The following is a 25,140-nucleotide window of genomic DNA, read 5'->3' as shown; positions in this document are numbered from 1 at the left end:
TTGTAACATAAATATTGAATACCTTTTTTTATGAAATATTGAGTGCATTAGATAGATCACAATTAGTGAATTTCATTATACACAGGGGTCAGAGCATGCACAGAATTGTCCGTTTTTTTCTCAGAAGCTTGGATGATCTGGGAGATTTTATGGATATGAGTAAATTGATAGATCAATTAAGAATTATTGTGTGATTCTAACTAACCGTTCATGTCTGCTTTGGAACAGACCAGACCAGACCAGACCAGACCAAACCACCATGGCAGAATCATGTCATCACTGATCCTACTGGTCGTCCTCACCATCAAAGGTAAACTATCATGTTTGACACCTTTAACATCCCTTTCCACATCCCCCACCCCTTCCTATTGTTCACTTGAATTAATCCACTTTTCATGTATTTAAATTGTGTCTATTATCATTCATTCCCTCCCAGGTGTACTGGGCCAGAGGATCATCGGGGGTCAGGAGGTGAAGTCCTACTTTATAAAGTACCAAGCCTCCATCCAGTACAACAACTTCCACTACTGTGGAGGCACCCTCATACACCCTCAGTGGGTGGTGTCTGCTGCCCACTGCTGGAAATCGTGAGTAGTGCAACTTAAAATCCATCTTGTAAAGGTCGCGTCCCCTTGCATGCATCAACCAATGGTGGCGTGCTACGTCATCGACAGATTACTATATCATATGATGTGGTTAGCAGATACTTAAAATACCTATCCAGGCATTGTAAGATGTGGCATGCGTCAGCCACAACTGGGCAGAGGAACGCACAGCCACTGTGTATGGGGTGCCGAGAGTCTAGCTAATCTCGACCACCAGCTGGCTCTCTCTCCGAACCTATTCGGTCTGGCAATTGAAGCTACGTCTTGTACTACATCAGGGTTCTTCAATTCCGGTCCTGGAGGGCTTAAACACCTCTGTTTTTCATCCTCTCCTTCTAATCAGGGGCTAATTCAGACCTGGGACACCAGGTGAGTGCAATTAACTACCAGGTAGAAATAAAAAAACAGAAGTGTTTCGGCCCTCCAGGACCGGAATTGAAGAACCCTGTGACCTACATGATAGGTTATGATACCATCATAGGATAGAGTTAGGCATTTAGGCAACTTAATTATTGTGTATTTTATTCGTCTTGTAAGTAGTCCTGTTATTATTTTTTATTATTTTTAATTCTGCATCGTTTTAACTCAGAATTTCAAGACACCTGTTATATTCGGCACATGTAACAAATTCAATTTGATATATATATTTTTTGTCATTTAGCAGAAGCTCTTTGCGACTTACAGGAGCAATTAGGGTTCAGTGCCTTGCTCAATGACACATCGGCTGATTTTTCACTTAGTCGCCTCCGGGATTCAAACCAGAGACCTTTAGGTTAATAAAAAAGAAATCAGTAAATATGAAGCATGCAGTTACTAATAATATCAATAATATCGGTTACCCCAATAAGGGTGTTTTGTACATAAATATCGAGCGTCAAATTTTGATATCTGAGTTTAGATATTGAATATAAAATCACTGTAGCAAGTTTGCAACATTAGTACTATTTACATAGACAGACGACTGATCTCGAACGTCAAACACAATCAGGCTCTCACGGCTCCATTCTTGCGCAGGTTGTTCTTCTTGGAGGACGTCAAGCTCTAGTCATCGCTCATGTAGGGAGGCGAGGGAGGGGCTGGTTAGTCGACGTCGTAGTGGCGGTCGGGGTAGGCGGAGGGCGGGGACATGGGGAGTGGAGGGTGTCCGCGGAGGGCCCTGCCTCTGTCCGAGTGTTCAGGCGCTCGCGGCTCCTCGCCCTCTGCTGCTCACCTAGACGCTTCTTTAAAACCTCTTAAGGATCGGACCCTTTTTTTCAATTTTCGCCTAAAATGACATACCCAACTCTAACTGCCTGTAGTTCAGGACCTGAAGCAAGGATATGCATTTTCTTGAAACACTTTGAAGTTTGTGGAAATGTGAAATTAATGTAGGAGAATATAATACATTAGATCTGGTAAAATATAGTACGAACAAAAAACCATGCGCTTTTCACAATTATTTTTTATCATCTTTGAAATGCAAGAGAAAGGCCACAATATAATATTGCAGTTTAAGCGCAATTTAGATTTTGGCCACTAGGTGGCAGCAGTGTGTGTGCAAAGTTTCAGATTGATCCAGTGACGCATTGCATCACTGGACTATTTTGTATCAAGTCTGCCCAAATGTGCCGAATTGGTCAGTTGGTACATTTTCAAGTACATAACTATAGAGAACATGCAAAAATGATATGGTAATACAAAATGTAAGTTTACACACTCCCAGGAATGTCATACATGATGGATCATTAGCTTATACACTAACTTTCACACATCTAGATGGCTGGGCGGGTTGGGTGTGGAGCCAGAGACAGCAGGGGTTCAAACTGTAGAACCCAGTTCCTACATTTGAATATAAAAATTGATTTTATCAAACAAAACTATGCTACATTTTATCTCTGGGACCCTTAGGATGACAAATCAGAGCAAGATTATTGAATGTAAGTACATTATTTACCTTCAGAGTTGAATGTATCAAAGCAGTGATACATTTTTTGTTGTTGTGCACTCTCCTCAAACAATAGCATGGTATTTTTTCACTGTAATAGCTACTGTAAATTGGACAGTGGAGTTAGATTAACAAGAATGTAAGCTTTCTGCCCATATAAGACATGTCTATGTCCTGGAAAGTTTGCTGTTACTTACAACAGTCATGCTAATCACATTAGCGCACGTTAGCTCAACCGTCCCGTATACGGGACACCGATCCCGTAGAGGTTAACATGGCTTCACGCATAAATTACATTCTTCAATAATCAATAGGTATACTATTTATTGAAATAACCATTAAACAGCAGGACATCTTACAGATTGTGTCTTTAGAATGAAGTGGAATGATTCATGCTAGTTATCATTTAAGTTCCAAGATACCGGGTTGCCAGATCCGAGTGCTAACCTGCTCTCCTCCATCTCTCTACAGGGCCAACCTGCTCAAAGTGGTTCTGGGTGACCACAGTTTCTCCAGTCTGGAGGGCTTTGAGCAGGAGTTCAATGTTTCCAAGGTGCTGGTCTACTACATGTACAATTACATGACCTTTGACAACGACATCATGCTGCTCAAAGTAAGGGATACGATGGTTTTCATTTGATGCATTTATCCCTATCTTGCCGAACTACTGACAGTAAGGTTAGGGTTAAAGGGCATATGATATATTGTATTACCGCAGATGCCATAAAGGTCCATAGTGGTGTGCTTAATTGTATCTCACTCTATGGCTTTACCTCTCCCCCTCTCTCCCCATCCCCTCCATCCCTCTATCATCAGCTGGAGAGGCCGGCCATCCTCAACGCCAACGTCCAGCCCGCCGTCCTGCCCAGAGTGGACACGTCCCCGTTGCAGCAGGGAACGGCCTGTACGGTGAGCGGCTGGGGGGTCACCAACATCTTCAGCTACTACCTGTCCCCCGTGCTCCGAGCCGTGGACGTCAACGTCCTCACCAACTGCCAGTATTACTACTACTTCAGGATCACTGACAACATGCTCTGTGCTGGCTATAGCTTTGGAGGGAAGGACTCCTGTCAGGTGAGAGAGAAGAAGAGATCTGTACAGGCTCTATTTCAGTGTCCATAGTCCACAACTAGCACACTACTTAGAATGAAGGAAGGTATTGGGCATGCATTCTAGGTAGAAAGCTAGTATGGACATTGGAATGTAGCCTGTGTCTTGACTGTCAGACTGTCAGTCTTGTGATGTATGCTATGAGTATGTCATGTACTGTATATCTACAGTTGAAGTCGGAAGTTTACATACACTTAGGTTGGAGTCATTAAAACACGTTTTTCAACCACTGCATACATTTCTTGTTAACAAACTATCTAGTTTTGGCAAGTCGGTTAGGACATCTACTTTGTGCATGACACAAGTAATTTTTCCAACAATTGTTTACAGACAGATTATTTCACTTATAATTCACTGTATCACAATTCCAGTGGGTCAGACGTTTACATACACTAAGTTGACTGTGCCTTTAAACAGCTTGGAAAATTCCAGAAAATGATGTCATGGCTTTAGAAGCTTCTGATAGGCTAATTTACATAATTTGAGTCAATTGGAGGTGTACCTGTGGATGTATTTCAAGGCCTACCTTCAAACTCAGTGCCTCTTTGCTTGACATTATGGGAAAATCAAAAGAAATCAGCCAAGACCTCAGGAAAAAGAATTGTAGACCTCCACAAGTCTGGTTCATCCTTGGGAGCAATTTCCAAACGCCTGAAGGTACCACGTTCATCTGTACAAACAATGGTACGCAAGTATAAACACCATAGGACCACGCAGCCGTCATACCGCTCAGGAAGGAGATGCGTTCTGTCTCCTAGAGATTAACATACTTTGGTGCGAAAAGTGCAAATCAATCCCAGAACAACAGCAAAGGACCTTGTGAAGATGCTGGAGGAAACAGGTACAAAAGTATCTATATCCACAGTAAAACAAGTCCTATATTGACATAACCTGAAAGGCCGCTCAGCAAGGAAGAAGCCACAGCTCCAAAACCGCCATAAAAAAGCCAGACTACGGTTTGCAACTGCACATGGGGACAAAGATCGTACTTTTTTGAGAAATGTCCTCTGGTCTGATGAAACAAAAATAGAACTGTTTGGCCACAATGACCATCGTTGTTTGGAGGAAAAAGGGGGTTGCTTGCAAGCCGAAGAACACCATCCCAACCGTGAAGCACGGGGGTGGCAGCATCATGCTGTGGGGGTGCTTTGCTGCATCAGGGACTGGTGCACTTCACAAAATAGATGGCATCATGAGGAAGGAAAATTATGTGGATATATTAAAGCAACGTCTCAAGACATCAGTCAGGAAGTTAAAGCTTGGTCGCAAATGTGTCTTCCAAATTGACAATGACCCCAAGCATACTTCCAAAGTTGTGGCAAAATGGCTTAAGGACAACAAAGTCAAGGTATTGGAGTAGCCATCACAAAGCCCTGACCTCACTCCTATAGAAAATGTGTGGGCAGAACTGAAAAAGCGTGTGCGAGCAAGGAGGCCTACAAACCTGACTCAGTTACACCAGCTCTGTCAGGAGGAATGGGCCAAAATTCACCCAACTTATTGTGGGAAGCTTGTGGAAGGCTACCTGAAACATTTGACCCAAGTTAAACAATTTAAAGGCAATGCTACCAAATACTAATTGAGTGTATGTAAACTTCTGACTCACTGGGAATGTGATGAAAGAAATAAAAGCTGAAATAAACCATTCTCTCTACTAGTATTCTGACATTTCACATTCTTAAAATAAAGTGATGATCCTAACTGACCTAAGACGGGGAATTCTTACTAGGATTAAATGTCAGCAATTGTGAAAAACTGAGTTTAAATGTATTTGGCTAAGGTGTATGTAAACTTCCTACTTCAACTGTAGGTATGCCAAGCAAATTTCGCTGTGGGATATTAAAATATTCTATTTACTTTTATTCTATCAGGGTGACTCGGGCGGCCCACTCATCTGTAACGGGCACTTTGAGGGCATTGTTTCCTGGGGCATCAGCTGTGCCAACCCCAACTTCCCTGGCGTCTACACCAAGATCAGGATGTACCTCAGCTGGATCAACTGGATCATCCAGAACGACAGCTAGTGACTTGTTGTTGGTCTTCTCCTTTCTAAAGATCAGAATGGGATCAACTTACAGCGAGGGAAAAAAAGTATTTGATCCCCTGCTGATTTTGTACGTTTGCCCACTGACAAAGAAATGATCAGTCTATAATTTTAATGGTAGGTTTATTTGAACAGTGAGAGACAGAATAACAACTAAAAAATCCAGAAAAACGCATGTCAAAAATGTTATAAATTGATTTGCATTTTAATGAGGGAAATAAGTATTTGACCCCCTCTCAATCAGAAAGATTTCTGGCTCCCAGGTGTCTTTTATACAGGTAACGAGCTGAGATTAGGAGCACACTCTTAAAGGGAGTTGGTAGACTGTTGGGACTGTTGGTAGACTGTTGGGACTGTTGGTAGACTGTTGGGACTGTTGGCTAGATCAAAGCTCTCAGGCTCCTCTGTTCTTATTTTATCAGGACAACAAATGTTGTGGTAAACACAACTCATAACAACATCAGTCTGTTTGTTTCGCTGTCTGTGATTGTCATGCATATACCAAGCACAAGGACAAATCCCATGTACTCTGTGGTTATGAAGATATCATGTTTATCATATTGCCGCGAAAAAACACCATCCCATGATCATCTAGGTGTGTCATGTATATTTCCTATGGATTGGTGTGGACAGTCACAAGACTCTCTTTGCTTTGAATACCTTCATTGTATTGATGATTTATTGCTGTGATTGATTGATGTCATTTAGAATTCACTCTTTGTCTGTCTCTTCTCAGTTGACGAGTTCAGGTCTGCCTTTCTGGTCTGGAGCAAAGAGATGTCCCCATCCCTTGACCTTTGACCCCAACAATGTAAGTTTTACACAACCTACTGTATTTTCCTCAGTCTCAGTCACACACAGTGTTCTGCATTTGTCTCATTTGCCTGTCGAACCGGTCAGCGGGAATAATTTGAAATGTCATTATCTCAGCTGATAACACACTCCTCACATTCTCTCTGGTTGTATATTGGATTGGTTCTTATCTAACCTGTGAGAACCACTTACCTGCTGCTGCAGACAAAGCAAGATGGATAAAATCTACCTCATCACCACACATAAACACAGACACGCACACGCACACACACACAAGCACAAGCACACACAATGGAGCTATAGAGGTGAAGAATCTGTGACCAAGGGGTTCAAATGTTGTTTGAGTGTGAACACGCCTCTCCTCTCTTATCTTTTATGCTACGTTCCTCTCCTCTCTTATCTTTTATGCTACGTTCCTCTCCTCTGTTATCTTTTATGCTACGTTCCTCTCCTCTCTTAACTCTGCTGCTCTCCCTCCTTCCTTTCTCCTCACCTTTCCGATCCTCTCCTCCTGTCTTCTCCGTTCCTCCTCCTCTCACCTCGTCTTTCTTCACCTATGCTATGTTTCTTTGTTCCCCTCCTCTCTGTTCTCTCCTCTCTGTTCTCTCCTCCCCGTTCCCCTCCTCTCTGTTCTCTCCTCCCCGTTCCCCTCCTCTCTGTTCCCCTCCTCTCTGTTCTCTCCTCTCTGTTCTCTCCTCTCTGTTCTCTCCTCTCTGTTCTCTCCTCTCTGTTCTCTCCTCTCTGTTCTCTCCTCTCTGTTCTCTCCTCTCTGTTCCCCTCATCTCTCCTCTCTGTTCCCCTCATCTCTGTTCCCCTCATCTCTGTTCTCTCATCTCTGTTCTCTCCTCTCTGTTCTCTCCTCTCTGTTCCCCTCATCTCTGTTCTCTCCTCTCTGTTCCCCTCATCTCTGTTCCCCTCATCTCTGTTCCCCTCATCTCTGTTCTCTCCTCTCTGTTCTCTCCTCTCTGTTCTCTCCTCTCTGTTCCCCTCATCTCTGTTCTCTCCTCTCTGTTCTCTCCTCTCTGTTCTCTCCTCTCTGTTCCCATCATCTCTGTTCTCTCCTCTCTGTTCCCCTCATCTCTGTTCTCTCCTCTCTGTTCTCTCCTCTCTGTTCCCCTCCTCTCTGTTCTCTCATCTCTGTTCCCCTCATCTCTGTTCTCTCATCTCTGTTCTCTCCTCTCTGTTCTCTCCTCTCTGTTCTCTCTTCTCTGTTCTCTCCTCTCTGTTCCCCTCTTCTCTGTTCTCTCCTCTCTGTTCCCATCATCTCTGTTCTCTCCTCGCTGTTCCCATCATCTCTGTTCTCTCCTCTCTGTTCTCTCCTCTCTGTTCCCTTCCTCTCTGTTCCCTTCCTCTCTGTTCTCTCCTCTCTGTTCTCTCCTCTCTGTTCTCTCTTCTCTGTTCTCTCTTCTCTGTTCTCTCTTCTCTGTTCTCTCCTCTCTGTTCTCTCCTCTCTGTTCCCCTCCTCTCTGTTCTCTCCTCCCCGTTCCCCTCCTCTCTGTTCTCTCCTCTCTGTTCACCTGCTCTCTGTTTTCTCCTCCCCGTTCCCAGTAACATCTGACAAAAATATCTAAAAACACTGAAGCAGCAAACTTTGTGAATACCAATATGTGTGTCATTCTCAAAACTTTTGACCACGACTGTACATTGTCATACTTGAGTAAAAGTAGAGATACCTTAATAGAAAATGACTCAAGTAAAAGTGAAAGTCACCCAGTAAAATACTACTTGAGTAAGTCTAAAAGTATTTGTTTTTAAATATACTGAAGTATGAAGAGTAAATGGAATTGCTAAAATATACTTCAGTATTAAAAGTAAAAGTATAAATCATTTCAAATTCCTTATTTTAAGCAAACCAGACGACACAATTTTATTTTATTTATTTATTTATTGATGGATAGCCAGGGCCACACTCCAACACTCAGACATAATTTACAACAAAGCATTTGTGTTTAGTGAGTCCACCAGATCAGAGGCAGTAGGGATGACCAGGGATGTTCTCTTGATAAGTGTGTGAATTGGACCATTTTCCTGTCCTGCTAAGCATTCAAAATGTAACTTCTAAATTAGTACTTTTGGGTTTCAGGGAAAATGTATGGAATAAAAAGTACATTCTTTTCTTTAGGAATGTAGTGAAGTAAAAGTAAAAGTTGTCAAAAATATAAACAGTAAAGTAAAGTACAGATACCCCAAAAAACTACTTAAGTAGTATTTTAAAGTATTTTTTACTTAAGTGCTTTACACCACTGATGCTGACCACATGGAAATAAGTGTTGCATAAAGTCAGAGATGCTTTCATGTGTTATACTTTGTACAATTTCAAAAATACATTTTTCTAAAATCACGATCAAACGATTGGTCTATCAATCAATCAATCAATCAAGAGAGGAAAGGGGAGACTTCTCTTTAGCTCTGCCTGCTCTACCTGATTGTTGGTGAATCAGATATGTTAACCCCAATATATCATGTTAAGCTCTTACTGACCATGCCAAAAACTCAATACATGACAGTAAATGTGATCTTTAGGCTGCAATGTGGAGAATGCGTGTTACAATCCGGCGGTGTGTGCAGAAAGGAACGCCATCTCTTAAAGCAGTGTCAGAGGGTTACGGGAGCTTCGAGGCCGTCGCTATCGCCAGGTACAGTTTACATAGTAGGTGCTCTTGGAGCTGTTCTAGGTTACGTCCCAAATCTAAATCTCTAAATCCATTCTTCACCACTCCAATGCTGATCCCTGGTGGCAGGAACGTATTATGACATCTTGACAACAGCCAAACGTTCTCATACAACTGTGTCAGAATGGCATATAATATAATATGCATAGTGCAGTGCGCAACGATATTCATTTTATTTTCATCAACTGTATTGTAAAATGTCTTGTATCTGTAATATCTGCAGTGACTTCATTGACCAATTCATCTCACCATGCGGTGGCTGCAGACAGTTCATGAGAGAGGTAAGGATCATTCAAGCGTGGCATCAGTGTGTCATTTACGGCATCTCCACTGTAGGAGTAGTATGTCTCCTTCTGTTCCTATGCCTTCTGAGTGCTTATAGGTCCATGTTACATTCTGGTTACCAAAGCAGTTGTAGAGCAGGAAAGGTTATCTAAGGTGTCCCATGTACTACAACATGCTTATGCTTGTCCCTCCTCCTCATCCACCTCTTCCTTCTCCCCCTCCTCCACCACCTCTTCCTCCTCCTCCACCACCTCTTCCTTCTCCTCCTCCACCACCTCTTCCTTCTCCTCCTCCTCCACCACCTCTTCCTCCTCCTCCACCACCTCTTCCTCCTCCTCCACCACCTCTTCCTCCTCCTCCACCACCACCCCTTCCTCCTCCTCCTCCACCACCATCTCTTCCTCCTCCTCCACCAACACATCTTCCTCCTCCTCCCCCACCACCTCTTCCTCCTCCTCCACCACCACCTCTTCCTCCTCCACCTCTCCTCCTCCTCCACCACCACCTCTTCCTCCTCCTCCACCACCACCTCTTCCTCCTCCTCCACCACCACCTCTTCCTCCTCCTCCTCCACCACCTCTTCCTCCTCCTCCTCCACCACCACTTCCTCCTCCTCCTCCACCTCCTCCTCCTCCTCCTCTCCAGTTTGGAGCCAGCTGGGACGTGTATCTGTCCAAGCCAGACGGCTCGTACGTAGAGATGAACGTAAGCAAGCTGCTTCCTGTCTCCTTCGGCCCTGAAGACCTGTCCATGAAGAAAGTCTTAAAGATCCCCAACGAGTACTAACCTGTTCATCTACTACCTGTTAACCTATTACCTGTAGACTACCTGTTATAAACTACCACTGTTTCATATTTAATCCTATTAGGAAACAAATAGCATTGGTGCTTTTTAAGTCAGGAGAGAGGAGTAGTTAAAGCTGTATTTGTATTTGTATTTACTAAGGATCCCCATTCTTGCTGGGGTCCGGCAACATTAAGGCAGTTATATACAATTTAAAATGTTACATAACATTTTTTTTTTTTTTTTTTACAACTCATTAAGTGTGTTCCCTCAGGCCACTACATACAGTGTATTCGGAAAGTATTCAGACCCCTTCACTTTTTCCACATTTTGTTATGTTACAGCCTTATTCTAAAATTGATTAAATAAATGTTTTCCCTATCAATCTACAAACAATACTCCATAATGCCAAAGCAAAAACAGGTTTAAAAAAATATATATATTAAAAAATTAAAAACTAAAAACTGAAATACCTTATTTACATAGGTATTCAGACCCTTTGCTACGAGACTCGAAATTGAGCTCAGGTGCATCCTGTTTCCATTGATCATACTTGAGATGTTTCTACAACTTGATTGGACTCCACCTGTGGTAAATTCAATTGACTGGCCATGATTTCGAAAGGCACACACCTGTCTATATAAGGTCCCACAGTTGACAGTGCATGTCAGAGCAAAGCCCAAGCCATGAGGTCGAAGGAATTGTATGTAGAGCTCCGAGACAGGATTGTGTCGAGGCGCAGAACTGGGGAAGTTTACCAAAACATTTCTGCAGCATTGAAGGTCCTCAAGAACACAGTGGCCTCCATCATTCTTAAATGGAAGAACTTTGGAACTACCAAGACTCATCCTAGAGCTGGCCGCCCAGCCAAACGGAGCAATCGACTCTCCCCATCCAACCTGACAGAGCTTGAGAAGATCTGCACAGAAGAATGTGCAGATCCTCTCCAAATACAGGTGTGCCAAGCTTGTAGTGTCATACCCAAGAAGACTCAAGGCTGTAATCGCTGCCAAATGTACTTCAACAAAGTACTGAATAAAGGGTCTGAATACTTGTAAATGTGATATTTCAGTTTTGTATTTTTAATACATTTGCAAAAATGTCTTAACCTGTTTTTGATTTGTTATTATGGGGTATTGTGTGTAGATTGATGAGGGGGGGGGTGGGGTGGGGGGGTGATGATTTAATCCATTTTAGAATAAGTCTGTAACGTGACAAAATGTGGAAAAAGTCAAGGGGTCTGAATACTTTCCGAATGCACTGTATGTACCCAGTAGGTCCCACAGGTCTTCTGGCACTGGGCCCAGGTGCATAGAACTCGCTTGTTAAACCATTTCCAGGGGATCTATTGTCCTTGAGGCTTTTAATACAATATTTTATCTCAATTTCGGATAACTCATCACAAAAATCCCTGAAATCATGATCTATCTTCTTAGCAATATTTGCTACATTGTCTAAGAAAGAACCCATATTAGAAGTTGACTGGGGATACAGTTACTTGACTTGTTATTGGTAGCATAAGTATTCACAACAATGAATTGAATGTGGTTGACATCTACCTATAGCATAATCCATCTCCCTCCATCATCTGCTTCATGACTCAGTATATGACTCTTAAAGTAGCCTTTTGAAACAGCGACACCAGCTGACCGATTGGTACCAAACTTATCTTTTTTAACCAATTGCAAATAACATCTGACATTTGCACCATGCATTGGTAAAACAAATAGCCTCAAGCTAACATTAAGTGTCAGTGCGAATTTCCCTGCCATAAAAAAGAAAAGAAAAATACAACAAATTAGCTCACACAAATAATGCTATTTCCTCACAAAATAAAGCGATTTACCAGATGCAAATAAAAATCGAAACCCACTGTTTGAATGTTAAATAACGAGGCAGAGGCATTGATGCGAGTAACCAGTCTTGTTCAGTATATTGCAATACATCCGAGTATCTTTAAGTACACCGGTAAAACACTGGAGTTGCAGTAATGAACATTTACCAACAGATGACATCATTGTGCCATCTTCCACCCATAACATCTTCCCTTTTATAAAATAGGACAGGAGTTGTCAATTCACTAACAAAACAAACCTAGTAGTAATTTCCAACATGAACAGTTAAGTATTTTTTTATTTTTTTTAGTTAACCACTTAACACATTTTGATACTCTCTTCACTTTTATCTCTGTCTGTCAACAATCCCTAATGGGAAACCTACAGATTAAGTATTTTTGGTGGCTGGGACAGACGCACGCAGCGTGAAAAGACAGGGGGCTTGACTGCGGGCTCCCGCACAGGCGTGTCACCTGACTGTCTAAGGGGAGTATTGATGGGCGAGGGAGTGGCCGACCTGTGATCCCCTGGCTCTTCGCCCAGTGCCTCAGGCCCCATGTGACTTGCTGGGGTTCCGTCTTTTGTCATGCGACCCCTATGACCATCAGAGTTCTGAGTAGATGCTGGCTCAGCAATCCGAAGGTCAACCCTGTTACGACGGTACAGTGATCCATTCACTTCGACCAAGTAGGAGCGTGGTGCCACTTTCTGTACACAGGATCCGAGTCTCCAGAGGCCCGTCCGGTCCCCTGGTAGTGGCTTCATTCGCACCGTTTCACCCACCCTGAGCTCAGGTAAGTATTTTGCTGATTTGTCGTAGATGAACTTGGAGACCTGTCTTCTGTGACGTAGCTTCACCAGCACGTCTGTCACCACACATGGCTCCAGGAGAGTGCTTGCAACTGGCAGAGCTGCTTTTAAACGCCGTGCCATGAGGCGCTGGGCCGGGCTGCTATCCATGCCTTCTGTCGGGGTATTGCGCCATTGCAGGATTGCTTTCCAGGCATCTTTGCCCTCTCGCAGAGCTTTTTTGCAGAGGTTCTTTGCGATTTTGACTGCCGACTCAGCCTTCCCATTAGCTTTTGGGTGTCGTGGTGATGAAGTGACGTGCTCGAATTCCCATTCTGCAGCAAATTTTCGGAACTCACATCCGGAGAATTGGGGTCCATTATCTGAAATTACCCTATCTGGCTGGCCATAGCGGGCAAACTGAGCCTTGCAGCGTTTGATCGTTGTCTCTGCTGAGAGGTCGGGGAGGAGGTCAATCTCCCAGAAGTCTGAGTAATGATCAACTACCAGCAGAAAGTATTTGCCACTGTGCTGGAAGAGATCTAGACTTACTATCTGCCAGGGGCGCATTTGTAGCTCGTGGGACATCATCGTCTCTCTCTGTTGCTCAATGGTATATTCATTGCAGATTGTGCATTTACTGACATAGTCTTTGATTTCACTCTGCATTCCTGGCCAATACAGTGTGTCACGTGCTTGTCTGTAACAGGCCTCACCTCCAATGTAGGAACTTGGCCAGGTAGGTGACGAATCCGACGAAGCGCTGCACTGCCTTCACGTCAGATGGGTGGGGCATATCCAAGACAGCCTTCACTTTTTCTGGCCTTCAATCCGGTGGAGGACAAGATGTGCCCATGAAAGCGAACCTCTGGCACTTTAAACTAAAGCTTTTTTATGCTTAGCCTTAGCTTGACCTGTCTGCATCTGACCATCAGGGCCAGCAGCTTGGCGTCATGGTCACATTCTGCCTCCTCATCACTGTCCCCACAGCCCACTACGAGGATGTAATCTGCTATGGGTTCCACGCCGCTGAGTCCCATCAACAGCTCGTGCTGTTTCCGCTGATACACCTCTGGAGCCACGGAGACACCAAACGGGAGCTTCAACCACCTCTTCCTGCCCCAGGGTGTCCAAAAGGTGGTCATGTAGCTGCTGGGCTCGTCAAGCTTGCACTGCAGGAAGGCATCTCTGGCGTCCACGAGCGTGAAGACTATGGCCTTTGGGAGCTTGTAAAGAACATCCTCCAACGTGGGCATAATGTAATGTGAACGTCTCAGAGCCCGGTTGAGGTGTTTAGGATCTATGCATATCCGTAGCTTGTCTGGTTTCTTGACGATAACCATATTACTTATCCAGTCTGTAGGCTCGGTGACGGATATGATGTGGCCATCTGCTTCGTATTTGTCAAGCTGAGCCTTCGTAGCTGCTTTCATGGCCACTGGTACATTGCGAGGTGCACACTGGACAGGCTGGATTGCTGCATCCAACTCAAAGTGGACTTCGCCGGGAACTGACTCGACCGGTGCGTTGAAGACATCATGGTACTTGCTTAGGAGAGTCTCCTTGCTCAGGGGCCCAGCCTGGACTTTGTCTATAATGTTAAGATCAGCTGGGATGGTGAAGTTAATAAGCCCAAGGCGCTCGCATGTAGAACCTGACAGTAATGGCTGTTGACTAGCCTCAACTATTTCAAACTCAAGAGTGTGTTTCTGGCCACGTAAAACACACTCTGTCACAAACAGGCCTAAAGAGGTCATGAACTGGCCTGAATACAGTTTCAGCTTGGTGCTACTCTGTGTGAGTTTGTCTCTGGGCGCGAGCCTCCTTTTATCTTTAAGGCTCATAACGTTACATGTGGCCCCTGAATCTAGCTGGCATTGCTGTGGTTTATTATTAAGTAGCAGAGTGACAAACCATTTTTTTCCTTTTGCCCTTACACCTATGCACTCGCTAGCATATACATCCTCTGTGCTGTTGTTCCCTTCATCTGTGTTTATTTCAATGGAGTGCACTTTACCCTCCTTTCTCTTGCTTTTCATGCAGGCCCTTGCGAAGTGATTAGCTGTACCACAGGATTTGCATATTTTTCCATAGGCTGGGCAGTGTTCTTTTCCTCGTCCATGAGAAATGCCACAATATCGGCATGCATTGGGGTTGTCTACTGCAGAGTTGGCTGTAGTATTAGCATTAGCTGTGGCAAAAGGGAATTTCTTTACTGGCTGCCTGAATGTAGCATTGACATTGTCCATATGTTGCCTTTCTAGCTCCATGGACCTTATCTGTATATCCGTAAGCTCTGCTGCATGGCATGTCTCCACTGCCAAGACCAGTGTCAGGTCACGTTCTCTCAGCAAACGTCTGCGGGTGCCCTCATCAGTTGTGCCAAGCACTATCTTGTCTCTGATCAGTTCATCTCTTAAAGCACCATAGTCACATGTAGCTACCTTTTCCCTTAGCTTAGTGACAAAGCTGTCAATGGACTCCCTGTCCTCCTGTTTGCAACAACCGAAAACATAACGCTCGTAGATAACGTTCTTTGCTTGCTTAAAGTAAAGTTTGAGAGCATCAAGAATAGCTGTAGCGTTACCTTGCTGAGCTGCTGTTAGGTTCAGGTTGTGTTTGTATACGTGTCGGCATTCAGCTCCCATTATAGTCCTCAAAGTGGCAGCCACTACCTCATCGTCCTTTTCCCGAAGTCCCGTTGCTAGTGCATAGTCCTCCCATTCACCTCTAAACGTATCCCAGTTTGTGCTCCAATCTCCGCTGAGCTTCATAACGGCGGGAGGGGAAATGTTTGCTGCCATGTCTAAACGGTGCTAACACTGAAGCTAGGGACAATTCCGGATAAGTTTTACTCAACTAAGCTTTTTTTTTTTTTTTATTATATTTTAAAACCAGAACAGGTGACTCTAATTTAAGGAAAGCATGGTTAGTTATCTGACTCTGACACCATGTTTGAATGTTAAATAACGAGGCAGAGGCATTGATGCGAGTAACCAGTCTTGTTCAGTATATTGCAATACATCCGAGTATCTTTAAGTACACCGGTAAAACACTGGAGTTGCAGTAATGAACATTTACCAACAGATGACATCATTGTGCCATCTTCCACCCATAACACCCACAACCCTGGCGTTGCAAACGCCATGCTCTACCAACTGATTCGGGGGACTCCCACTTTTGTTTGTGTCTTATTGGTCAAGGTCACGCCAAATACTTATCGCCACATCTCCTTCAGCCTATCAGTGGCCTTGATTCCCGGGACTTCAGTTAATCTGTGACCCCAGCATGCTGTGTGGTCAGAAATGTGCTTTCTCCATCCTAATCAGCACTTCCACAGTTTACCCTCCTGCTGAACTTTTCATCCTGTGGACTGAATCCCTGTATGTCAGATGTTTAATTGTACGTGCATCTAAACGTAAGTGCCTTGAGATCTGCGTCATATTATGTGGAGCAAAATGTTGTGGTCTATTGTGTATAATTACAGTGTGTTGAGCTTCTTAGGTAGCTCACGCTCCCGCTAGCGGGAGCACTACCGATAGCATTTTGTACTGGAATGCATGAGCATTTTAGCATGACTGTTAGCGATTAGCCTTTATTAGCATTAATCATTTATGGTGCTAGGCTATTTTCTATTCTATATACAGTACCAGTCAACAGTTTGGACACACCTACTAATTCAAGGGTTTTTCTTTATTTTTACTATTTTCTATATTGTAGAATTATAGTGAAGACATCAAAACTATTAAATAACACATATGGAATCATGTAGTAACCAAAAAAGTGTTAAACAAATCAAAATATATTTTAGATTCTTCAAAGTAGCCACCCTTTGCCTTGATGACAGCTTTGCACACTCTTGGCATTCTCTCAACCAGCTTCATGAGGAACGCCCCGAATTGTGGGCTGCAGTTGCACACTTGCTCATTTGTGCAACCTGGGAAATAGCACACAAAAAATATCATAGTCCTCCCTAGTAGAATACCTAGATATGTAATATTCTTTAATTAGAGTAGGCCTAGATAATGGTGATTTATTACTTACAGGTATGTTTGATTAGGCTACATTTATTGTTGTGTGCACACAGCACGCGAGCACTTTATTGCAAATATAAACAATGCTGTATACTTCTCCCGTCTGATGTAATTATTTTTTACAGTCTATGTCAGATCCTTTTAACACAGCTGAGGGTCGGGTTTTCGAGACTACTTTGAAGTAGCCTAAAGGGTTTATGTTTGAATCCGCTTGTTTCTCGCACACAGGTCTTGATCAGGTCATGTCTCCACAACAACTCAACTTGGACATGAAGCTCCACCCACAACAACAGACCCCCTATGACCAACACCTCTCCATAAACCTGGATACGGTTACAGAACTGTGGGCATGACTGGCTAACTATCTATCATTCATGTGTAGCCAGAGATTGTTAAGGAATGTAGCTTTCTTTACAGTCTCTGGTGTAGCATCAGTGCCATATCATGCCATGATGTGAACTCGGATTCAATGTGGATAGTGGATTCCCTCCGTTATGGGGAGCCTCCTTCCTGCCTTTTTCTTATTTGGTCCTGAATGTGTGATCCACCAGGAGGGTTGCGGAAGATGGCGGCGAGTGCAGACGGGAGTTTATCTTGCTCCGAGTAACCTTAACTTTTATCCCTATCAAATTTACTTAAATGTAACAAAACCCGGTTTATAGTAAACACAACAGAGAGCAACGCTCAGTTGACCGCTAATTGGATCTGAAACGTGGAAGAAAAAAATGTGCGAAAGAGCAAAGGGAGGAGAAGGCAGTTGCTAGCTGACCACTCATACACCGAAAAGAAACCGCCACCTGACTCCTCAGGAGAAGAAATCGAGGAATCTGGACATTCGGTTGATTCAGAAACTCCAACCAATAGTCCTGCTCCCAAAAAGACACAGAAATAATTGTCTTTAATTGTCTTTGCGGGAACTCCAGGTCAACATAATCGATGCTGTCACTGCAAAGATAAACGAAAGAGCCGATGGTCTGGAGAAAATGATACGCGAAAACACATCAAAAATCGTTGACCTCGAGACCTCTCTGAATCATGTATACGAGAGTATAGAAGAGCTTAAACGTGCAAACACTGCAACCTCTGATAAATGCACTGCACAGGAGAAGACCATCGCCGACATGCAAGAGCGCTTGTCGGAAGCAGAGCGATACCGGAGAAGGTGGGGGCTACGGCTTTATGGTTTCCCCGAGGACCAGGGTGAGAATGTGAAGCGCACAGTTAGTGACATCTGTAACCGTATGGCCCGGAAGATATATGGATATAAATATGGCTGTGGATGTCCCTCATCGTATTGGGAAGAAGCAAGATGCCATCGGCAGCCGCTTGATCATCATCCAGTTCGCTTTCCGCACAGCGAGAGATGCAGTTTGGAAGAAAGCAAAGGAAAGCGCCTTTCTGAAAGAGAGAAAATGTAGATTCGGTGAGGACCTGACTGCAGCAGACAAGGCAGCAAAGGCAAAGTTGTGGCCTCTCGTCCAACAGGCCCGAAATCAAGGAAGGGAATACTACAGGGGAATCAGAGCCTTTTTCACAGATGGAAAATAAATTCGACTGGGTTGATTTGCTCTGCCGGTAGGCTTACAAGCTAGCCCATTCCCCACCACAAACTGAGCGTTCTAGTTTTGAATTCTGGTGGTATGGTTTACAAGTTAAGACTTATGTTAATACATATATGAAGCACCTTTTCTAGAGAGGGTAGAGTTGAGATTGCATAGGATTTTCCTTTCTATTTTGTATATATGGATTTGAAGTTTATGTCAATCAATGCCAGGGGGATATGAAACCTGTTGAAGAGGACATCTTTTTTGTTGTTGTAAGGACTGCAATGCAGATCTTGTATTCGTTCAAGAAACACATTAATGCAAATGTTATTGCATGATGATTTAAAAAATGTGATTAAGAATCTAATTTCTGTTTACTGGAATTTAGCTACCTCTTATTGCAGAATATGGGAAATATTGGGAACTGCTGTAATATAAAATCCGCTCAGCCTGTAGTACTTACGGGAAACGGCTTGCTTTAAGAAGGAGATGTGAGGTAGCTGAGCTCTCTAAGAAAATTGCTGATATCACAGAGATTGAGCGTCTTGATCTTAACGAAAAAGCTAAATCTAATGATTTACAGAGTCAACTAGATACATTTTATGAGGAAAAGGCTAGAGGAGCCTTCATAAGATCCAGAAAACAATGGCTTGAAAAAGGCGAAAAGAACAGTAGATACTTTTTTAATTTGGAAAAGTGGAGAGGGGAACTCAACACACTTCGAAAATGTAAGATGAATGGGGTAACCTCTGAGGATAGAGAGTTGGTATCAAACTTTACCACTAAGTTTTATGAGAATCTTTACTCCTTAGATAACAGTTTGAGGGACTCTAAGGATCTCCTTGATTCTATAGAGAATGTTAACTCTGTTAGTGAAGAATTCAATCGGTCTTGTTGTGAAGATTTATCCATTTTAACATCCAATATGGGGTTGCTCAATTAAAAAATAACCTCAGAATTTTACAAAACCTTCTCTGAAGAAATAGCACAATTCTTACTTGAAACCTTTAAAGAGGCTATAAAGAAGGGAGAACTACCTGCCTCTCTGAAACAAGGGGTTATTACTCTTATACTTAAACCACAAAAGGATCTCTTAATTATTGATAATTGGCGTCCAATCACACTCCTAAATAACAACTACAAAATTATAGCCTCAATCTTTGCTAAAAGGTTAAAGTTGTGCTTGAGTGATCTGATTGATGAATGTCAATCAGGGTTTATGAAAGGGCGCCAGATATCTAATAATCTGAGGCTGGTGTTAGAGTTGGTTGAGTACTGTGATCTATTGGATGACTCCCCTGTTTATCTTATTTTTTGGATTTTCAGAAAGCATTTGATACCGTAAATCACAATTTTATCTTTGATTGTCTTAAGCAATTTAAGTTTGGTAATGTTGTTGTTGATGCTATTAGAACTCTGTATAATGGTGGCAATAGCTGTATCAAACTCTGTCATGGAACATCCTCAAGGTTTAACATTTACAAAGGAATACGACAAGGTTGTCCAATCTCACCTTTTTTTTTGTTTGTTCGTTTCTCAAACCTTATGCTCATTAGTTTATCAAAGTCAATTTGAAGGCATTACATTCCAGGCCAGAGAGATCAAGATATCCCAACTGGCGGACGACACCTCACTTTTTTTGAAAAATGTCACGAGCTAGATTAGCATTGTATATTGTGAAGCAGTTCTCCAAAATCTCAGGTTTGTTATTAAATCTTTCCAAATGTGAGATGTTTGCTCTGAAAGGAGCTGTCAATCCAGCAGATTGTAACATCTCTGAAAAAGGATACTGTAACCTACCTCGGTGTAAAGATCACCAAAAATCTTAAGGCTGTGAATGATTTTAATTTTAATCCTGTAACTGAATCTATCAAAAATAAATTTTCCTCATGGTTTGGGAGGGATTTAAGTCTTCAAGGGAGGGTGCTTTTATCCAAAGCTGAGGGGTTATCTCGTGCATCCTATCTTTTTTAATCTATTGACATTCCCAAATCCACTTGCTGTACCTTAGATAGGCTATTGTACAACTTCGTATGTAAAAACAAGCCACATAAGATATAAAGAGATGTTATCACCAACAGGGTTTGTGATGGCGGTCTAAATGTCTTAGGACTTCACTCTCTTTAATCACATATCAAAAGTCAACTGGGTTAAAAGGGACTTTAAAAATCATCATAGTTTCTGGAATATTGTACCTCATTTTGTTTTTCAGAAGCTCGGATGGCTTAATTTTTTTACTACAATGTCCCTATATTGTCACAAGCAGGCTTTAATGTGCTGGGCTCTGCTGTATAAACACAACTTTTCACCTCATAAATGTTTTATATGGAATAATGGGTCGATATTACATAGAAACAAGATGTTATTTTACTGTAACTGGTTCTCGAAAAACATTGTCCTTGTCTGCCAATTAATTAGAATTAGTGGGAATCTATTTACACAGAGATAATTTTTTGGAAAGATACAACTTTGAGGTTTCAAGCAAGGAATATGACCCTGTTATAAAAGCTATAGCTAGTGGGATAAAATCTTTACTTCAGAATAATGCATGTTTTGGAACATCTCCTATTGTAAGCGATATCCAAGTGAATGGCATCGGTTTACTAGATAAGAAATTCAATAATCGTTTTTTAAGGGATATTTTCTACAGGAATTCTATTCCTTCTGCTATATTTTATTGGGCTTCATCGTTTGATGTAAACTGGCGCCGTGCTTGGCTCGCTCCACACACATTTATGGTGACCAATAAAGTAAAGGAAATCTCCTTTAAGATTATCCATAGATTCTACCCATGTTAATAGCCTGATTTCTAAATATATACCTGATGTTACTAGTGAATGCAGTTTTTGTGAACTAGAAACTGAATCTATTGAACACTCATTTTGTAATTGTTTACATAGTGAGGTGTTCTGGACTGATGTACAACTATATCTTGGCAACAAAATGCATAAAACCATTGAAATATCTAAGTTTGACATTATTTTACTACATCTGGATAAGAGCTTCTGCTAAATGACTAAAATGTAAATGTACACTGATTCCACAATTGAACGTCAGTATGTCATACATCTCTTTATTTTATTAGGAAAATATTTCATACAAAATCAACATTTATGAAGTAAAAGCCCCTTTTTTTATAAATAAATAAATAAATCAGATTTGGAAAACTATTTAGCACTATTAAAACGTATACAAAACAAAATGTCAGAAATGTATTCGTTACATGTCTGTATTTGATTTTATATAATGTTTTTTTTTTAATATATATATATTTTTCTCTCGTTATGTCTTTGTGTAATCCCTCTGGCTGTTCTGTTTTTTGTGTTTTACATGTTACTGTTAAATAAAAGAAAACAAAGTGTGATCCACCAGAGGGAGCCACCTGTCCATGTCAGACCTTTTGGCTCCTCCACGTTCTCTTTGTACCTTTATACTGAATGTTTTTGTTTACGTGTAAAATATAAACTAAACCAAAATAGTCCAAATTAAAATATATATTTTCATCTTCAAGTCCATGGTTTTATCTCAATGGTACAAATATTGATAAATGAATAAAATAGATGACGTTGAAAACGTTGAAGTGATGTATGCTATGTCTATCCTGACTTTGCAGCACAAACTAAACCTGAGGGAAATAGATAACAGTAGGACCTGGCTACATATAGCAAGGAAGAATGCCAGAGCAGACAGGGCAGTTCTGAAAAATAATAGCCTTTATTTTCTTACAGTGGTATTTACAGGTGACATTACCTGCTCTCATGGTTCTGAATGTGGGGAATTATTGAAGTACAAAGTAAAGTCCGTCTGTTGAAAGCATCTCAATCAAATAAACTACAATAACAACACAAGGTAAAGAATACTCATTGCCTGAGCAGCCAGATATCCTGCAGGCTAATTGCTGTGAAAGAGAGAGAGAGCTGGCTGGAGGACAAGATTATAAATATGATAATGTAACCTAACTAACCTATTTTACTGTGTGCTATTTCAATGTATGAGGCATATGTATTACCCTTCAGCATCCTGCTGCTGTAAACCTGGAAACGCACACACACACAACGCTGCATCGCAAAGCAGGATCAACGGGTCAGCCAAAAAACGTTCCTAAATTATCCGAAATATCTTTATTTCCAACATTAAGACTTGAAATGGGCATGCTATAACTGACTTGACAGTCCCAACAACTCTTAGCTTTTTAAATGAGCCAGACAATCAAGAGCTGGGGGTCTAATCATTAGTCCAAACAGTTGCGTTTTGCAATGAAAACAAGAGTTTCTATTGGGACAAATTCTGGTAGGTCCCACCCCGTTTCGTTTTCTTCCGTTTCAGATACGTTTTGCAACAGAATCGGCGAAATGAATACAACCCAGCTGTAGGCCTATCTGTTTGTGATCCAGCCCTCTGGTGGACACACTGACTCACACAGAAAGACCATAGACTCATGTCATACAGGGCTATGTTCAGAAGGCAGCAAAGAGTAAAAAAATATGTTGAAACCTGAACCTAATGCAATTAGAAAGCCCATTTCTGTTTCAAAATGTTTTCTCCAGTTTTATGCCTAATGAACACAGCCAAGTGTTAGGGCTGTGGTAGTTTCACTTGGAGATGCGGCCGTGGGAAGAGCTAGGGACGGGGTCAAGTCCATTTCAAATAAACTGAAAGATTTTTACACCAACAAGGATTTGATATGTAGCCTACTGCTTTACAGAACCAGAATAATCCCCATCATGCCCACAGTAATACAATAATATTAAATAAAAAGTAGTTACTGATATATTAAGAAAGATTCAGGCATTGTTTTGCTTTAACTGAAAGAGATGATGAATATTGTCTGGTTTGAGTGCACTACTGTATAAATAAGAAGAGATAAATATGTTGATCGCTCTATGGGAATAATCACAGGTACGTCCGAAATGGAAACATATTCCCTATTTAGTGCACTACTTTTGAACAGGGCCCTATGAGCTCTGGTCAAAAGTAGTTGCACTATATAGGGAATAACGTGCTATTTTGGCCGCAACCAGAGACTAAGATGAAGCCACTGCTTTTGGCAGCCCTGTTGAACTTGAAAGAGAAACATATATTACATACAGTAGGGGGTGCTAGCATCCCACTCATTCAACAGAACAGAATAACAGATACATCTATGGAAATACAGTTATTTAAAAATACATTTGAATATGATTGAAATCACATTGTCAACAACCAGGACTGGGAATCCAGTGATTTATCAAGACTTCCTATAGATTCCTATAACCATAGAATAGTTTTTTATAGGAATTCTATGCCTATGGCTATCTAATGGAAGCTCCAACTTTGAACCTCAAAGCACTAGACAGAGCACACATTTTGGATGCTACGAAAAACCCATTCTGTCTTGTGATATGGGGTTGGAGGATTTTAAATACAACATTCTATTAAATAACATTTTGTGACAGTAACATATTACCTCTCCACTCACTTTTAATAAGACTACACAGAGGACAGGACAGTAGTGCTCAAGGAGGCAATGATACAATGATGGAGTGAAAAAAAAAAAAAAAACTGACAGAGATGGTTAGAAAAATAGATATGTTAAGAGGCAGGATAAGCAAATACAAACTCCAAGGCCCTTCCCCCCTCTTTCTGGGTGATTGACAGAGAGAAAAGATGGAAGTCAAAACGAGTGTACATTCTCATGGAACACTATTTAATAACAATCCCTCTGAGTCTGGAACCTGACAGACATTCCTAAAGGGTTCTTGTTGCTAGGGGCAATGTTCTAAGCCTTGAGGGGGCTATGTGCTCTATGATAATAGTGACTTCTAGGAAGTATTACTGTTGGTGCACAGTATCATTTATTTATAAGAGTGCAGCCTTATTTACACATCTAAAACCCTGGCAGGCATAACAACAGTGTACAGTTTGACTGTGGAGACAAGGTTTGTCATCGAGGAGCAGGTCATGACCACTGTTGTATTTCCTACCGACTTCTATCCAAAAGGCTATAAACTACAGACCATAAATAAATGTTCCAACAACGCAGTGGTTTGTTGGTTAAACCATGTGATTGATTGTTTAAAATCTGAGCACCTTTTCCAGGAATTTAGGTAGTTTTTTGCGAATAATGTGACTTAACACATATTCTAAACACACAAACAGTAGATAATATATTAAAGTCATTTCCCCAATTCATCCAGGGACCCAATCAAAGACAATATAATACAGCAAGCAGGAGGAGGGTGTTGGGGTGTCACCTTTGACCCTTGACCTGTAACCCCAGAAATGAATGACGGCAGGCACTTGAACGTTGTGGTTTCCTGATTGTTTGTTTGTGAACTAGTCCGGTGAGTTGACAGTCCTCACACAAGGTTGCGTGCTCCGGATGTAAGTTGTATCTAAGTACAGATCTAGGATCAGCTTACCCCCAGATCCTAACCTAAACCATTAGAGGATGAAACACAAAACTGGCCCTAGATCAGTGTCTACATGCAACTTCCTCCTCACAGTTCAGTAAGAGAAGGAGGCGGGATTAGCAATGACTTCACCCTCGTCCCTTCAGGATTCCATCTCGTCTCCATCGAATGGCAGGGGCACGAAGCTGCAAACCTCCTCATACGTCAACCCTGAGAGAGGGATAGAGAGAGATAGAGAGAGGAGAAAACAAGAGAAAAGAGAATCAGAGGTCAGGAGACTTGTACAGTACCTAGTTTAATAAGAGTATTT

The 25,140-nt window shown here is 41.9% G+C and overlaps 2 protein-coding genes and 1 pseudogene across 2 annotated transcripts in view; 2 read left to right on the top strand and 1 right to left on the bottom strand.

Annotated features, from left to right (window-relative positions):
- The first annotated feature begins 270 nt into the window (after window positions 1-270).
- LOC121575752 (trypsin-like) lies at window positions 271-6,491 on the top strand. The gene is made up of 6 exons (XM_041889052.1): window positions 271-310; window positions 437-587; window positions 3,001-3,142; window positions 3,346-3,603; window positions 5,511-5,753; window positions 6,420-6,491. The coding sequence occupies exons 1-5, from the start codon at window positions 271-273 to the stop codon at window positions 5,661-5,663; spliced, it is 744 nt and encodes a 247-aa protein (XP_041744986.1). The 3' UTR covers window positions 5,664-5,753; window positions 6,420-6,491.
- A 2,291-nt stretch (window positions 6,492-8,782) lies between these two features.
- LOC121575751 lies at window positions 8,783-10,416 on the top strand (annotated as a pseudogene).
- Window positions 10,417-22,133: 11,717 nt separating this feature from the next.
- LOC121574773 (mitogen-activated protein kinase 14A) overlaps window positions 22,134-25,140 on the bottom strand; it is a 29,742-nt gene continuing 26,735 nt past the window's right edge. Inside the window, exon 12 of the mRNA XM_041887339.2 lies at window positions 22,134-25,040. Within this exon, the coding sequence (XP_041743273.1) occupies window positions 24,973-25,040 (68 nt within the window). The 3' untranslated portion in view covers window positions 22,134-24,972. The remainder of the gene's footprint in view (window positions 25,041-25,140) is intronic.

Source organism: Coregonus clupeaformis, chromosome 10 (assembly GCF_020615455.1).
Source record: "Coregonus clupeaformis isolate EN_2021a chromosome 10, ASM2061545v1, whole genome shotgun sequence".
Lineage (NCBI taxonomy): Eukaryota > Metazoa > Chordata > Actinopteri > Salmoniformes > Salmonidae > Coregonus > Coregonus clupeaformis.
The sequence above is the reverse complement of the archived record's forward strand: the minus strand, read 5'-3'. Positions and strand labels throughout refer to the sequence as shown.

What these genes read in the sequence shown, in the direction of transcription:
- LOC121575752 (XM_041889052.1), top strand. Translation starts at nt 271, where the DNA reads ATGTCATCACTGATCCTACTGGTCGTCCTCACCATCAAAG. An exon ending in ACGACATCATGCTGCTCAAA is followed by an intron (nt 3,143 to 3,345) that starts GTAAGGGATACG and finishes CTCTATCATCAG; the next exon opens with CTGGAGAGGCCGGCCATCCT. An exon ending in GAGGGAAGGACTCCTGTCAG is followed by an intron (nt 3,604 to 5,510) that starts GTGAGAGAGAAG and finishes TTATTCTATCAG; the next exon opens with GGTGACTCGGGCGGCCCACT.